The sequence below is a fragment of the Microtus pennsylvanicus genome, chromosome 4 (genome assembly GCF_037038515.1).
Source record: "Microtus pennsylvanicus isolate mMicPen1 chromosome 4, mMicPen1.hap1, whole genome shotgun sequence".
NCBI lineage: Eukaryota > Metazoa > Chordata > Mammalia > Rodentia > Cricetidae > Microtus > Microtus pennsylvanicus.
The window spans coordinates 49,875,612-49,893,220 of NC_134582.1; the positions used below are offsets into that span (position 1 = coordinate 49,875,612).

General features: G+C 49.7%; 1 protein-coding gene across 13 annotated transcripts in view; it reads right to left on the bottom strand.

The window, feature by feature from the left end:
- The window catches only part of Bin1 (bridging integrator 1), a 59,561-nt gene that overhangs the window by 18,478 nt on the left and 23,474 nt on the right, over window positions 1–17,609 (bottom strand). For 7 of the 13 annotated variants that reach the window (XM_075969051.1, XM_075969049.1, XM_075969044.1 and 4 more), the window contains exons 2-7: window positions 11,025–11,105; window positions 4,673–4,727; window positions 4,450–4,544; window positions 3,974–4,069; window positions 2,872–2,979; window positions 2,151–2,243 (exon numbers count right to left, since the gene is read on the bottom strand). In XM_075969051.1, the coding sequence (XP_075825166.1) occupies window positions 2,151–2,243; window positions 2,872–2,979; window positions 3,974–4,069; window positions 4,450–4,544; window positions 4,673–4,727; window positions 11,025–11,105 (528 nt within the window). The remainder of the gene's footprint in view (window positions 1–2,150; window positions 2,244–2,871; window positions 2,980–3,973; window positions 4,070–4,449; window positions 4,545–4,672; window positions 4,728–11,024; window positions 11,106–17,609) is intronic. The other 6 variants (XM_075969055.1, XM_075969053.1, XM_075969048.1 and 3 more) reach the window with 1 other exon arrangement.

The following is a 17,609-nucleotide window of genomic DNA, read 5'->3' on the forward strand; positions in this document are numbered from 1 at the left end:
TGCATCAGCTCCTGCCTCCAGGTTCCTGCCCTGTTTGAGTTCCTGTTCTGACTTCCTTGAATGAACTGTGATGTGGAAGTGTAACCCAAATTAACCCTTTCCTCCACAAGTTAGAAACCATAACTAAGATAGTACCTGAGGACACTTGAGTCCTCTGACTAACACACACACACACACACACACACACACAAATGAGAAGGAAGGAAGGAGATGTCTATCTAAATACAAACAATTCCCTTGGGGCAGCGCAGCTCAGAGCGGCAAGACTCCGAGCACAGACCCGGTGCCCCAGCAACACTGCACAGAACAAGAGCAGGTCCATTTTAAAGCACAGAAGAGTGACAGAGCAGGGCAGCGCTGTGGGCAGTGAAGGAGCCCAGCAGCCCCCACACCCCTCTCCAGTCTAAAAGCAAGGCGCTGGCTAGAGAGACTGGGTCAGACTTAAGACAAGCCCAAGAGACTCAAGCAAGTCTGGAGAGCTTCCAGGACCAACCAGAGCCACAAGAAGCCTCAGTTCTACAAGCTCAGCTGGAAGAGGATACAATGTCTCCTAAAAAGTCCAGTCCACCCTCAGGGCAGATTACAGTCTCCAGTTTAAGCTCAGAGTCAGCCAACAGCCCACTGGTGACAAAGGTAACTCCCAAGCTGCAACAGTTTTCCCATTAGCATTAGGAGGAGAGGTCCCAAAGGGAGAAAGAAGTCACATGGGAAAATGAACCATCTATAGCCCAGCATTTGAAAAGGTAACCCTGTGCCTCAGCCTCCCCTGCTGCTCTGGCAGAATGAACTAAGGGCCCTCCTGAGCAGGATTCCCCGCCCACTCCTGTCTCAGGGGCCCTAAAGAATCAGGTAGACCCCATCCCAGGCCCTACAGCATCCCAGGGGCCTCTCCAACCCATTCAGAGTGCCCCTTGCCTTGTAGGGAGGGAACAAACAAACCTGGTCTCAGCTCTCCCTCCTATCCCCTCTCAGCCCATTACTGCCTGATAGTCCTCCTGCTCTGCCTCCCAAGGCTGCCTGGGTATTTTCCAGACCCGTCGGCCTGTGCCCACAGGCTCTGAATGACCAGTCACCTTGATCCTAACCTCAGTGCCTCCCAAGTGAGCCCCAAACCTTGGCCTTCAGGAAATCAGGCAGAGGGTCAGGTTAGAAATTTGGCAGCTAGCCATGTCAGGTTGGAGCTCCCTCCCTCCCCTTCCTGGACATCTGATATATGTGGCTGGCGATGACGAAATCAGGAGGTGCCCAGGAAAAATGGGGCACTGTCCAGGAGAAATCTGACCTCTTCCTGGGCCAAGTCTCAACTACCTGCCTTATCCCCACTACAAAGGGTTTCCTGAGTCTCAGCAAGGTGGGAAGGAAAAAAAATGTGATGTATATCTCTTGGTCTACTTGCCTCACCTCCAGCAGACCCCAGCCAAACTTTAGCCAGTTCCAGGTTCAGGATACCAAGACGACTATAAGATTCACTGGCAGGCCCAGCGTCCAATAGAAACTCTCTTAAAACCTTCTTCCTTTATGTAACCATCACAGGACCCATCTAGACCTATCAGGTCTCCCTGATAGGTTTCACATTCCAGTCAGAACACAGAGGCCTCCTGGAGTCTCCTCCAGTGGCCAAGTTCTGGGTCCTCTGTAGCAAAGACCACCTACATGGAAGCCAGGCCAACGACCAGGGCTGGAGTTATGGGGCCCGCTCAGCTACAGCCAGCTCTGGGATATTGGGAGTAAGAGTGCCTCTGGGGGCAGATAGGTCTCCTCAGAATACCCGGAATAACTTTGGAGCTCCAAACAGCTTAAGGAAGCCCCCAGAGAGGGCAGATACTCAAAGGTGTTTCTGGTTGGGGCCGTACTGGATGTCAGCCATCTGAAGAAAGCATAGACCCGGGTGGGTGCCCAGTTTAGCCACAACTCCTAGGCCCCAATCCGCCAGGACACTGCGTCAGTTGGCATCTAAAAGCCCCACCTCACCCCACCCTATGCCACAGGCCTCCAGCTCGGACCCCAGCCCTGTCTGCCTCCAAACCCCAGAAAGAAGATAAGCCCTCCCTTGCCCTAATGTAACTTGCGGAGGCCGGGCAGAGAGACACCCAGCGGAGAACAACAGACCAGAAGGCGCCAGCACGTGCAAGGTTAGAAGCCAGTATCACCTGATTTCGGAGCAGGTTAGTTTGAGCTACAAGATGAGCCTGTAGTTTGCCTTGGCACCACTGGGGGGCGGCTTTCTCAAGCAGCGAGACAGGCTGGGGGCAGGGAGGAAGGGAAGGAGAGGTCAAGGCAAAGGAGAAAGGAGAGACAGGAGGGAGGTGGGAGGAAAAAAAAAACAGAGACATTGATAATTAAACACCAAGCCCACAACCCCACATAGAGACAGACAAGCCAGCCCCTATCCAGAGGCCGGTCCAAAGCAGGTAATGCTTCTCCCCTTCCCAACTCCTGAGGCTGCGAAAATAAGGGGAACCCCACCCAAGTGGGCATGGAAAGGAGGGTTGAACTGTAACCACAAAACAACTATGTAGGAGGAGCTGAGCACACTGGGCTTTGCCACCCACCCACCACCCCTGTGACCAGCCCAAAGGCTTGTTCCAACAACACAGGGTCATATCGGATCCCGTGACAGAATTCCACTCGGTGCATTAAGCAGGATAGCGCCACGCCAGGGAAACCTAAGCCGGGTTTATTCTCATTCTGGAAAATTGCCTCAGAGCAGGGCTAAGGGGCAGAAATAGGCCAGCAACAGCCCCCACCCTCCTGCCTAGGCACCCGAAGGATCTTTGTCTATCTGGCACGGGGCTCAGCACCATCCCCACCCACGACTGGGAACCTTGGACTAACCTCTCTCTGATTCCCGGTCCCTGCCCCAGCCCTTACCTTGGCAATTTTGGCTTCATCTTTCTTTTTGGCGGTTTGAAGAGACTCATAGTGGTGCCGGGCACTGTCATAGTCCACCAGTTTCCGCCCCCGCTTGGCAATGCGAGACTAGGGAGCAGAGGGAGGGGGATTCAATGGGGCCTGATGCCAAGTTGCCCAGGCTGGGCCCGGAAACTGTAGGCAAGGTAAACGCAGCAGAACTAAAGTAGACCCCAATCTGGCCATAGCGCCTTCTGCACTCTGCAGGGCAACCAGTCCTCTATTTCACCCACTTTTCTGGCAACAGAAACTCATCCATCAGAACCACCTAGCCAATGTCATGTGAGCGAAATCTCTTCTTAAACCAGGCGGGGGGATCCTTAGAGACAGTTCGCAGGCCCCAGATCTCCCGAACCCACTCCATCAGCGGCTTTATACATCTGCACTGGCGTGCATAAGGGAGCCGGCCCTCCCAGCCCTCCTAGGTGCCTCAGACTCCTGAGCCTCTATGGATACAGCTCCTAGGGGTTTGGTAGCATTGGCGGAGACTTTAGCATACAAGGCTTCAAGCATGTATTCAGTTTTAACAGAAGCAACTGGGTTTCTGAACATTCAATAAGATAAACACACACAGAGCGTTAACAGGCAACATACACCCTACCAAATACACAGCGTAAGGCCTTACATACATCCTCACACCTAAGGTCCTAGCTGAGGTTATATAAGTGGTAACCATTACTGGGAAGAGGAGATGCTCTGGGTAGCCATGCTGCCTGCAAGTTGAACAGGGAGCTCCAGGGATACCCCTTTGTAAGTTGTCACTCACGCTAGGGTAAGCACAACTCCAAGAAACTCAACTAGACTTGGGTGAAATCGTTTCTTTGGAGTATCATCAATGCCTTATATCTCCTCCCCAACCCCCAGGAAGTCACGCAAGCCGGCTGGTGGCTGGTCACAGAGAGACCAGTACCGAAGAGACCAACTGCCAGGCTAAGCAGATACCTGACCACAGGGCAGTCACCTCCCGCCTGAGCCAGTCCTGCATGGCAGGCTTCCCAGACTCCATCTCCTTCTGTAAGTTCCAAGCCACCAAAGCAAGACAGTGGACAAAGAGGTCTCTTACCTTGATGTCAGGGAACTGGCCCAGGTAGGTGTCCATGGTCAGCAGAGCCTGATCCACCAGCTTCTGGTGGTAGTCCATCCATAGTAGGTCATTGTTCTGAAAACACAGGGACAGGAGTGCTTCAGAGAGCTAAGCCACACAGTCCCCAGCTCATGTCCCTGAGCCCATCCCCTCAAAGCTCTGTGGAGTCTCAGAGCCTTGGTTTCCTGAGGTTGCAGCGTCCCTAGGATGACAGAAAGGGTCAAATATAGTAAAGACTGGCAGGGTCAGCCATAATCCACTTTCGCAAACTCCAGTGTGAAGAATACCAAAGGCACAGCCTGCAGAAAAGGAAGGCAGCTTGGCCAAGGCGAGGTGACAAAGGAGTCCCGGAGAATCTGGTGCAAACTTGCACCAGAGGGTGAGACATCCTGGGAAAAGGAGCTAAGGCCAAAGGGTCCCTGGGGAAAGAACCAAGGCCACACTCCCAAGCTTACCTCTGCAATCTTGTTTGCTTCATCTCTGCCAGGCCACTCGGGCTCATACACCTCCTGGAGACACTCACTCAGCTTCTTGGAGGCTTCATGCATGGCTGTGGGGTAGGGAGAAGGTACATGGACTCCCACATGTCATCTCCCATTGGGACATCAGCACCACAAGCATGGTCCAGCTGCCCCAAAGCTCTGCAGCCCCAGCTCCTTGCAGACAGATGTACCCTACCTTTAACAGAAGCCAGGTAGGTCCGGAGATCCTTCTGCAGACGGGTACCCTCTGTCTGCCAGAAAAGCCAAGAAGTAGGTCAGGGTCTGGGGACACCGGTCACCACCCCATCTCATGACAAACCAGGCTTCCCTCTTGCCAAGGGCAACCAACCCATGTTCTCTCTGCAAGCTGGAGCCTCAGAGCACAGCAGCTGCAGCCCTCTGGCCATCGTTAATGTCATTGCTACTCCCTTCATTGGGAGCCCCACAGCTCAGTGGTGTCCCAGCAAGCAACCATCTTGCCTCTTCTCTCTCTGGTGGAGAGGGAAGGAGACATGGCCACAACCACCCACAGGAGACCTAGAAGGAGCAGGACTCAGACCTGAAAATTATCTCTGCCCATACTGGTCCACCTCCAGGAAGAGCATTCAGGGACTGACCACCTTCCTGGCTCACCCCAGCACCCTCCAACCTCGACTGCCCTGTGCCAGCAGGTCCTTCCTCCTCCTCTGGGCTCTGCATTTCTCTTCCTGGTGCCCACAGCCCTGTGTACCACCCCATCAACATCAGTACCACCACTTGACAAGGATGCTGTAAGGTCAGCTAGCCTCTCAACAACACTATCACCACTTGACAAGGACGCTCTCACCACTTGACTACAAGGGTGCTAAGAGGTCAGCACTCAACACTGTACAAAGTCCGGGAGATTCAGGAAGCGCCTGCAGCCAGCGGGTTTAGGCTAGGTGTGTAACTGATTACAATGGCTTCCAAGAAGTTCCTGAAATGTACAGATTTATAAGGTCCCTCCCCAGTGTTATATAAACAGTAACAGTTGCTGGGGAGAGGAGATTCTTCAGCCAGCCACACTGCCTGCGAGTCAGGAAACTCCAGGGATACAGCTTTGGTGAGTCATCACCCAGGCTGGGTGGGCTTTTCAGGGCACAGCTGCCTTTGAGTCACCCGTGCTCGCTCCAGTAAACTCACTGGTTCACCCCACTAGACTCGGGAGGAATCCTTTCACTGTTTTGTCTTCCGTACTCCATCTCACATCTCCTGTCACACAGCTGAGGACACCGGCAGTGGCAGTTTAAGAAAAACACGTGAAACGCCACATAATAAAACAGAGAGAATGAAAGGAACCAAATCCCTCTCTGACACACTTTCAGTGCCCCTAGAGGACAGCTGTACACTGAGAAGCATCAGGGATTCATCTGGGAACCCTGTCAGACACCCACACCCACAGATGCACAAGCCGAGGACACAGAATCTGCACAGGACCCACGAGTCTTCCTGTGCACTGTGCCCATCTCTCCACAACTCATAATGCAAAGGAGATACAAATAGAGCACTGCATTGCTTTTGCTTGTACAGTCTTGTTTGTTGTTATTGTTGTTTGGGTTGTTCTAGAAATATCTTCACTCTGCAGTTAGTGAAATCCACACATCAGCAACACGCAGATGATGGAGGGCGGACCACCTGGCATGTAACCCTGGTCAGATGTAAGCCTGAACACCCAAGTTCAAGGCTCCCCGAGTACAAAAGAAATGAGGAAACAAAAGCCCAGCCAAGAAGTGTTCTGAGACAGGATCCAGAGCTTGCAGGACAGGAGGAATCCCAGCTCTCCCAAGCTTCCCCACGTTAACACCTTCAATGCTTCGCTGTTATAGATGAAGATTAAAGAATGCTTGCAAGGTGACGCTATGCTGTCTTCTGACGCCACAGAACCTTCCAGACCCAGCTTCTCTTCCTGTTTGGCATCCCTCATCCCAGCCACACCTTTAGCCCCCTTCCTATCTCCTGCTAACACCTCCCCTTACTGTACCCAAGCATGAGGTCCCCCTTGGGTTGGTTATGCATTTACTGAATTTACCCAAGCTGCCGGCTGTACCAAGGCCCCCTCTGCCTCCCAGATGCTGAGCTGTAAGAGGTTACCCAGAACAGCCACCCCTAACAGGACAGCTGGGCTACAGCTCTCTAGAACTTCCTGATTTCAGGTCACAATGCCATTAGAGTCCAGCTGGGGAAGAATATTCTGGGCCACTGCTCAGCTGGGCCCACAAGTGTTACTTAGTAAGGAGCTGACACAGCCAGAGGAAGCCAAGCCCAGGCAGCCTTCATACACCCCTGCTGGGCCTTCCTCCATTCTCAGTCCCACCCTAAGCCTCCAGAGAGAGGTTCCCAACTCCAGTGGTTTCCAGGGGCACTGGGCTTCAGCCGCAATCCTTGCTGCTGGCATTCAGTGCCAAGGACAGACTTTCATATCAGTGTGCCCCAGAGTCCAGCAGTCCGGAACCAGAACGGCTCTACAAGTGGGAGCTCAGCCTGAAAGCCTGCGATGACTTCTTGGAAAAAAGTAACGCTCGCAAGATATGTTATGGAGTCAACCACAAGGCGGCTCCGATATGAGCCAAACCTAAGGCAGTTCCTGTACATTACTAACCAGCCCTAAGCTGTGAGCCCCTGAAGCCCAGAGCTAACACCCACTGGAACAATACGAAAAAAACAGAACTCTGGAGGCGGCCCCAGGATTGTGCTCCCGAGACATGGCATCTCAAGCCTCTGCAGGGATCCCCATTGGCAAAGGGACTCTGAGAGTGGCCTCCCTGTGACTTTGGCTCCAGCAATCATTGCATTTCCTGCACCTTTGCTGCACTGGTCAGTGCTGATCATTGCTCTCAATGACCATCGGGAACTTCCAACAGCACCGTCCTCCCAGCCTGCCACAGCTGAAGGACTCAGAAGCATGGGTCAAGCCTGCTCCCCAAGCGCCTTCACTGGAGAGGATTCCCCAGAGGAATTGTCTGCCCAACGATTTGCCACTTGGTGTGAGGCATCTGTTTGCATGAGACTACCATAATCTTTGTATAGTAGGCGTTTTAAGAAATGTTTGTGTGGATAAACTGAGCATATTCGAAAAGCAGACCTCAATCCTAATTGCCAAGCACCTCACAGCCTACCGGCTCTGCTCAATACAGTCAGTCAGGACAGAGCAGACGTCAACTCCCTGTGACTAGCACCAGCTGGGTCCAAAGACAGTCATTCACCTAGGTCACCTTGAGAGGAAGTAACATCAGAGGTGACAAGAAGGAGTAAGGAAACCTACTGCCCTCAAGACCGAACACACTGTCAGCCTTACAGTAACCGCCCAAGAGTTGAGCTCACTATGCTGAGGGCGTCAGCCAGAGGCACAGGAGAAACTGTAGCTCTCACTTCCCACACCCCCAGCTCTGATCCCAGGTCTGTAGGCTGGCGGAGAACCAAGCTCACTGCAGCTCCTGGATTCTCTCCCTCAAGAATAGACAAAAGCCCCCACGCTGTTGGCAATCCACTCCTCACCCCCAACCCCTTGCCGAGTTATCCCTCACACACCAAGCTATTCCAGACCTCCAAGGGAGGGCCACTGAGATGCAGAGAAGATGGCAAAACCGCACTCTCCACACTACCCCTAACCCTAAGCAGTCAGACACCACGCCAGCCCAGGACAACCTGAGCCCCAGTTCAGGTGAACCTCCATGAGTATCTTTACTCTGGGCCTGGCCCCTCAGTACCCGCCCAGGAGTAACGAGAGAGGGCTTGCTCGGGGGCAGACACCGAGCGCGAGTGACCCTGATGTGGCTGTAAAGTAGGCATTGAAGATTAGCATCGAGAGAAGTCAACCAGCAGAAAGAAACCCTTTCTAACTACGGCTGACCTGTAACAGAGCATCGTAGGAAAAGCGCATCAGGTATAGCCACCCGCATCTGCCCAGGGCAGTGTCACTGAGCGTCTAACTCTTCCCAGCTCCCTAATCCACACCCTCACTCAGGAGTTCTCTGTTACTGTCCATGGGCTAATTCCTTGTTCTGGCACATAACTTAGAAACCCCAAGCCCATGCCTATAAACACTGTGGGAAGCATAGGAAAAGCTGCTCTCTTGGGCCAGGCCACAGGGACCCCAGCTCCCACTCTGTGCTCCACCCCCACCAGCCCAGCCTGCTTTAAAGAGACTTCAGCATTCTCACTCCAAGCTCACCACATCTGGTGGTCCTCAGGGCAGGGTGAACTTGGGAGAAACTTAAAGGCCCAGAGTTCTAATTTTAATCTCCAAGCCCCCTAAACTAACCATGTGGCCTTAACTGCCCGATAAAACCCAATGTTTCTTCATCTGACAATAAGGAAAACAGCTGGAGCCGAGGGGTTAGCTCAGTGGGTAGAGTGCTTGCCTAGCATACACAAATCCCTGGGTTCGATCCCAAGCACACATAGACTGTGTAGTAGAGCAAGCCTAGAATTCCAGCACTCAGGGGATGAAGGCAGAGGGGTCCGGGTCAGTCTTGGATACAGAATGAGTTCAAGGACATTCTGGGATACAAGAGACTCTGTCTCAAGAGAAAAACATTAAAAACGACATGGGGCTCATTTCAAGGCTGACCAGGCTGTGCATGGCCTACAGTAAGTGCACAGGTAACGGCAGTCTCCAAAAGGGTTTCAGAGCCTGAAGGAAACACTGATTAGGAACCCCCTGCCTTACGCTAGACAGAATAAAAGGCCAGGGCTTAGGGTTTCCAGGTGACAAAAATAAGGCGGCAAATGTCCCCTATCAGGGAACCTACTCGGGCCTTGAAACACCTCCCATTCCTGGCCCAAGGGACAAGTAGTTGTGGTGGCTCCCATTCCTGCCCTGGAGAACCTCTTGGATTAGACATCTCAGGTAAACTAGGGTAACTTATCCTTAAGCCCTCTCCTCACATGCTTCCCAACCTTCTCCCAGCATCATCCTTGGTCTCTCCCAGCATGCATCAGCCCTCTCTCAGCATGCATCAGCCCTCTCTCAGCATGCATCAGCCCTCTCTCAGCATGCATCAGCCCTCTCTAAGCATGCATCAGCCCTCTCTCAGCATGCTTCAGCCCTCTCCCAGCATGCATCAGCCCTCTCCCAGCATGCATCAGCCCTCTCTCAGCATGCTTCAGCCCTCTCTCAGCATGCATCAGCCCTCTCTCAGCATGCATCAGCCCTCTCCCAGCATGCATCAGCCCTCTCCCAGCATGCATCAGCCCTCTCTCAGCATGCATCAGCCCTCTCTCAGCATGCATCAGCCCTCTCTCAGCATGCATCAGCCCTCTCTCAGCATGCATCAGCCCTCTCTCAGCATGCTTCAGCCCTCTCTCAGCATGCATCAGCCCTCTCTCAGCATGCATCAGCCCTCTCTCAGCATGCTTCAGCCCTCTCTCAGCATGCTTCAGCCCTCTCTCAGCATGCATCAGCCCTCTCTCAGCATGCATCAGCCCTCTCTCAGCATGCTTCAGCCCTCTCTCAGCATGCTTCAGCCCTCTCTCAGCATACCCCAGCTCTTTCCCACCAATGCTATCACTCACACCCATATCCCAGGCCCAGGCCAATGAGACCCTTCTGGGTCCCAGTGCGGCTGCAGAGGCTTTGATGGGCACCTTTAAAGCTATCAAAGACCTCAGTTATAGACAGTGTACCATGAGGTTGAAGTCTACCAGTTTGGGGCCGACTCTGCCCCGTTTCCAGCAGAGCCCTAAGCTCACCTCCCATATCCTGCCCCATCCTTGTGGCCTCAGATTCTCACGGGACCATCCTGAAGAGGCGATAGGCCAGGACTCAGCTCAGCCTCCCTCCTGCTACCTTGCCCTTTGCCCACTCCCATCATGGATGGTGTAGGTCATCTCCATTTGGGATGTTCAAGGTGTTCCCTTTAGTAGGGAAGTTCTTCCTTGTATCTAATTATTGCCTCCAGGCTATCTACTTAATTAAGCCTGGAACGTGTCCTTGCAAGGATGCCCTCGAAGTGTGTCCAGGCTTTGGAACCAAACAAATGGCCTCTGAATCTACCTCCAAAGCTGGATGGCCTTGGGTAACTGGCCCTACTTCTCTGAGGATCACTGCTTGATACAGGAAAGGGGAACGCTGAGACAGCGTCTCTCCAGTGCTGTCTGGAGATACACACCAGGTATCTACAAAGGACCAGCTGGAACCTGCCATACAGCTGGGCTCTCATCATGTCCGGATGAAGCCTAAGTCAAATCCAGCCTACTTGGACCCCCACATGAAATGCCTCAGATGCCCCTCTCCTAGCAAGACGTTCCTCTAGCTCCCACTGGCCTTGACATGTGAGCTTCCCACAGTCTAGCCACAGTACCAGGCTTTTGGCCTTCCTCTTCCCTGCTTCTCACTGTAAGTTTCCCCCAAAACCTGGCCTCCTTTCTCTCTGATAGTCTCAGCCAGGACCAGAGCAACCCCCTCCAGGAAGTCCTTCCCGAACTCACCAACCCACCCACACCATTCCCCATTCTGGGCTTTCCTACTCCACAGGTGTGGTCCTCACCATCCCCTACCTGGCAGCCGCTGCTCCACATCCAGTACTCACCAGCTGCTTATTGAAATTCTGGACGCACTGTTCAAACTGCTCATCCTTAGTCTCATCCGCCTTCCCCAGCTTCTGCAGGACCTGCCGGCACAGAGAGAAGGGAGGGTCATCAGCTTGAGAAGCACGGTGGCTGGAACAAGGACGCTCAGTCACCGAAGGATGGGGCACAGGGACCATGAGGGCTGTCGCTGTGCAATGATCAGAGTGTTATCTTAACAAGGCAGTGTGGACAGGTAAGAGCCCATGGACGGTAACCAGGCCAAGAGGGCTTTTTCTTCGCGGATAAAGAACGGATGTCATTATTAATGGATTAGGTCAGTTACTGAGAATGGTTTAGTTGTGTGGGCTCCTCAATATTGACACATGATTGGCTCCAGGACTCTGTCCCAATACCAGATTCCATGGGTGCTCATTCCCTGTATAAAACTGTAGTATTACATAGTCGCACACACATCCTCCCTAAACATATCAGTGTGGATAAGCACCTCTCCTATAACTGTCTTCCAAAAGCCCATGTGTCAACTTGGTCTCAAGCCTATGGTTCCACTGGGATATGGTAGAACCATTAAGTAGAGTTTAGTGGGAGAGAGTTCAGTCATTAAGAACATGCTCCTGGAGGGCTGACCAGGACTCTGCCCCCTTCTCTTTCTTTTGCTTCCTGGTTGCTACGAGATGAGAAACTTTTCATCCATGTGTTCTCCCCTTATATGATATACAGGCTCGCCCTGGGCCTAAAAGCAATGAGTCAAACCCACTGAGGATTTTAACTGCTAAACCTCTAACATGTGCGCCAAGCAGGCCTGTCCTCTTTTGTGCTGTTTTCTGTTTGCCTCTTTTTCATTGAAAAACAATTTTTCATATAATATATTCTGATCAGATTTCCTCTCCCCCAACTCCCCCAAGAACCTTCCACCTCCCTACCCACCTAGTTTAACACTTTCTTTTTCTCTCCTTCAAAAACAAAAACAAACAAACACACATATACACACAAATCAGGTATCTAAATATACAAGCAAAGACCAACAAGACACCCACAAACTAAACAATATGGGACAAAAAAAAGTATACGAGAAGACCACAGAGTTTGCTTGCTGATCTATTGCTAGGCATGGGGTCTATTCCAAAGTGTGGTTAACATTCCCAGTGAGACTCCACTGAAGATGGGTATCAATTGCAGACTGCTTCTTGTTAGGAATGGCAGCCCTTGTCCACATCCCCTTCCCTGCGCTTGGCATGCTGCCGCAGTATCTAAGGGCCCCTGTGCACATCAGTCCTGCTGTGTCTGGAGGACACTGTTTTCATGGAGTCATCTCTGGTTCTCACAATCTTTTGCCTCCTCTTCTCCATAGATCCCTCATTCCCCTCCATAGATCCCTGATCCCAGAGGGGAGAACTTGATGAAGATGTCTGACGTAGGACGGAGAGCTTCAGTATCTCTCACTCTCCGCACACTGTCTGGTTGTGGATGTCTGTATTAGTTCCATCTCTGATGATGGCTGGACAAAGAACAGATCTATGGGTGTGGCAGAATGCTTTAAGTAGTCATTTTTTCACTACTTTCCTTTAGTAAAACAGTAATACTTGGTTTTATCTTAGGTCCATGGTCTATACAGTTTCAGATTCTTGGCTACCTGAGCAGTGCCAGACATGGGTTCTATCTCCCTGAGTGGAGCTAAAGTCTAATCAGAGAGTGGTTACTCACTCACATAACGTTTGAGCCACTAATGCACCAGCCTATCTCACAGGCAGGTCACCATAGTAGGTCGCATGGTTTATAGCTGGGTTGATGATTACCTTTCTCCATTGGTAGTGTGCAGAGTACCTTCCAGTACCATGGACACTAGGCAGTGGAGGTGAAGGCTCTAGTTAGGTACCACTTCGATTTCTGTGTTCAACGAGATAGCAAGTGCAGTCTTTAGCAACAGCACCTTACCATCAGTTTCTGGCCATGATGGATAATCTTTGTATGTGTTCTTAAATTCTATTTGAAAGTATTTATTGTGAAAATTTGCATCTATGTTCATAAGAGAAATTTGCTAGTCTTTTCTTTTCTTTGTTGGGTCTTTGGTTTAGGTATTAGTATAACGGTATCTTCATAAAAAGAATTAGGCAATGTTCCTTCTGTTTCTGTTTTGTGGAATAATTTGAGAAGTGGTGATGTTAATTCTTCTTGGAAGGTCTGATAGAATTCTATGCTGAGTCCACTCTTGCCCTGGGCTGTTTTTGGTTGGAGAAACTCTTAATTGCAGTTTCTCTTTCACTGGGAGCTACACGTGTTTATCTGATTTTAGTTTAACTTTGGTGAGTTGTATATCAAGAAATTTATCCATTTCTTTTCGGTTTTCCAGATTTTTAAAGTGTGTCCTTTTGATTCTCTGGATTTCTTTGGTATCGGTTGTTATGCCCCATTTTGTCCCTAATTGTGTTAATTTGGATCTTCTTTCTCCATATTTTAGTTAACTTGGCTAATGGTTTAGCAATTTTATTGATTTTTCTCAAAGAACCAACTCTCCATTTTATTGATTCTTTGTATTGATTTTGCTTTCTTATCATCCACTCCTTTTGGGTGTAAGATCTTCTTTTTGTTTTAGATCTCTCAGGTGTACTATTAAGTTGTTAATATGGAATCTATCCAATTTTTTCAATGTAGGTATTTAATGCTATGGACTTGTCTCTTGTCTATGAACAACTTGAATTTTTCTATGAACAGTCTTCACTGTGTCCTATAAGTTTGGTTATTTTGTGTTTTCATTTTCATTCCATTCTAAAAAGTTTTAACATGTCCCCCTTAATTTCTGTCTTGTCTCATGTTTCCTTTAGTAGAGAATTCTTTAGTTTCCATGAGTTTGTAAGCTTTCTGTGGTTGTTGATATCCAGCTTTAATCCATGGTGGTCAGGTGGGAATGCAGGGGGTTATTTCATTTTCTTGAATCTGTTGAGACTTGCTTTGTGTCCAAGTATGTGGTCAGCTTTGTAGAAAGTTCCAGGAGGTGCAGAGAAGGGATTTTGTGTGTGGCATGCCTGGGTGAAATGTTCTATAAATATCTATTAGGTTCATTTTGTTCATAACATCTGTTGGCTCCAGTGTTTCTCTGTTTAGTTTTTGTCTGGATGACCTGTCCATTGGTGAGAGTGGGTTACTGAAGTCATCCACTATCACTGTGTGAGGGTTGATACATGGTTTTAGCTGTAGTGTTTTTTTATGAGCTTGCATGTTCGTGTGTTTGATGTATAAATAAATGTTTAGGATTGCAATATCCTCTTGGTTGATTTTTCATTTGATGAACATTTAGTGTCCTTCCCTACCTCCTCTGATTAGTATTGGTTTGAAATCTGATTTGTCAGATATAAAAATGGCGACACCTGTTTGCTCCTTGGGTTCATTTGCTTGGAGTAACTTTTCCCATCCTTTTTACCTGAGATGATGGTGAGGTGTGTTTCTTGGATGCAGAAGAAAGACAGATCTTGACCTCTAATCCAATATGTTAATCTGTATCTTACTGGGGAATTTAGATGATTAATATTGCGAGTTACCAATGAACAGCATTTACTGATTTTATTTTATTGTTCTGGTGTAGGGTTTTTTTTTCTCCCTCTTTTAATGTACTGTTCTGGTATTATTTATTCCTTGGGTCTTCTTGGGTGTGGTTAGCCTCTTCAGAGTGAATTTTTCCTTCTAAAGGCATCTGCAAAGCTGGATTAGTAGATAGAAACTGTTTAAATTTGTTTTATTGTGGACTGTCTTTCTTTGTCCATCAATTATGGTCAATAGCTTTGGTGGGTACAGTACTCTGGGCTAGCATCTGTGGTCTCTCAGAGTGTAGAACACTGGCCCTTCTGGCTTTCAGAGTCTCCATTGAGAAGCCAGGTGTTAGTCTACTGGGCCTGCCGTTGTATGTTATTTTGTCTTCTCCACATGCAGCTTTTAATATTTTTTTGTGTTCTGTATGTTTAACATTTTGACTATTACGTGCTATACGGATTTCTCTTCTGGCCTTTTCTATTTGGTGTGCTATATGCTTCTGACGCCTTGATAAGCACCTGCCTTCTCTAGGTTGGGGAAATTTTCTTTTATAATATTTTCTGTATTTGGCCTGGGTTTCTCCTTCCTCTATTTCTCTTACTCTTAGATTTGATCTTTTCATGGTGTCCCAGATTTCCTGGATGCTTTGTACCTGGATCTTTTGACATTCAACATTTTTTTTGACTGAGGTATTCATTTCTTCTACCTGGTCTTCAACGCCTGAGGTTTTGTCTTCCATCTCTTATAGTCTGTTGGTGAGGCCTGCCTCTGGGGTTTTTGTTTGACATTCTAAAATTTTCATTTCCTGTTTTGTTTCTGTTTCGATTTTCTTTAGTGAATCGATTTCTACTTTCATGTCTTGAACTGTTTTCATTATTTCATTCAATTCATTACTTCTTTGTGTTCTCCTGATCTTCATTAAGGGATTATTTGTATCCTCTTTAAGGACCTTGAACACATTCATAACTGCTATTCTGAAGTCCCTGTCTGGTGCATCAACTGGCTGCATTTCTCACAGCCTACTCTAATAGGGTTCTGGTACAGGCATTTGTCTTGGCTGTTCATCTTTGTGTTTCTGTACTGGGGTCTAGACATATAGAGTCATAATGATCTGGGTGTTTCTAGGTGTTGATATCATAGTCTTGGCTTCGTTGCATGGCTGTTTTGTTCTTTGGTGTCTGTTGCCCTCTCTGGATCTTAGGTAAACGCAGTAGCTGTGGAGGCCCTGGTAGAGGGTGCTTCTGCAGGTCAGTGGGGTGACAGAAAGGAATGCAAACAGGCTAGGAGGAAAGGCTGAGAGGGGCTGTGTGAAAGACTTAGGAAGACAGGGTCCACACCAATAGGGTCCCAGGGAGTAGAGTGGGTGTGAGGAGGGGCTCCTGCAAGTAAGCTGCAGGAGGACAAAGAGTAAGGCTGGAGAGACAGGGACGAAAGGACTAGGGGGATTCTGGGCCTGCATCAAAAGAAAGTCTCCAGTGAATGGAGTAGGGAGGGGAGGAAGGGCTTCTGCAAATAGGGTGCTATGGGAAGGACTCTGGTTAGGTCTGGACAGAGCATAACAGGAAACCAGAAGGGTAGTGAAAATCGCTACCCAGTGCTCAGTGTGGCTACTGTGGGTCCCTGGCAGCACTGGGGGTGTTTCTGGGTGTTTCTGACACAAGGGAATGTAGATGGACTAGATGGGGGGCTGAGAGGGTCCAGAAAAAGGAACTAACCAGAGGCAGAATCCCCCGTGAATGGAGGTAGGGCGGGAGGAGGGGCACCGGCAAGCAAGCTTGTCTAAAGTATTTGTTACAGAATCAGCAAACTGACTGAAATTTTTTTTCTGGCTCCTCCTTCCCTCCTTCCTTCCTTCCTTTATGTATGGTATATGCCCTTTGTGTCCTTGTTCACAGGATGCGTGCAAATGTGTGCACATGCATGCAAGGGTCAAAAGTCAGTATCAGCTGTCAGTCACTCTCCACCTTATTTTTGAGACTAAACCTGTAGTTACCACTTTGACTAGACTAGACTGGCCAATGAGTTCTAAGGCTCTGCCTATCTCTGCTCCCCCAGCCCTGGGGCTACAGACATGCACTACCTTATCCAGCTTTTCTATGGGTGCTGAGGATCTGAACTCAGGTCCTTAGATTTATACAGCATCCACTCCACCAACTGAGCCATCGCCCTGACCCCAAAACATGTTCTTTTACATTACACTGCCTGTATCATACCAGCGAAGAGTCGATGAAAATGGTAAGACGGAGGCACTTGGGGCTCCTTACCTTCTTTCCAAAGTTCTACCGACAGCCAGGAAAGGGAATCTCAGACGGGCCGTCATGACATCACCGAAGAGAAAGCTTCAGAGACAGCAGAAGACTAGATACCCCTCCCTACTGATCTCACTGAGCTGCTGGGAGCCCCACCCACTCAAAGTGGGCTGAGCAGGAAAGGGACCAGAGTGTCCTCACATACTCAATGACACGGCTGCCTGACACCAGGCTCATGACACTGCAGGGAGGCCCAGGGTAGGCAAAGAACAGACTACAACAGACCAGAGACGGTAGGAAGGGCTGCCGGGCCTGCCCAAAGTCACTTAGAATCAGCTTCCTATCTGAGTAAACTATTAGCGGTGACATGGGCAACACTGAGCCCAACCATACTATCTCTTACAGTCTTCCACCTACCCACATATTTACACAACACACACACACACACACACACACACACGTGCGCGCACACTCACACATGCCCAAAATGATGGTCCACTCCCAACTAGAAATCTCCAAAGTGGCCTGCCTCTGGCCTGCCTCATCAGTGCTGGGGAGATGAGGCATAGGACAGAGGTGTGGTGTTAGGAGGCAGGAGAGGTAAACCCAAGATTAGGAGAGAAGTTCGGTCAAAGAGCTGAGAGGAAGCCCTGAGCAGAGGGCCTGCCCGACAGGGCACCCCACTTTCTCCATAGGCTTGCTCTCTCCAACCCCAGAGCTCTCCAGGATGAAAAGGGGAGAGAAAAGAGACAAGGGGCAGGGGGGCAGACAGTCCAGTGATCACGGAGCCCAGATGCATCTGCCTCTGGGAAC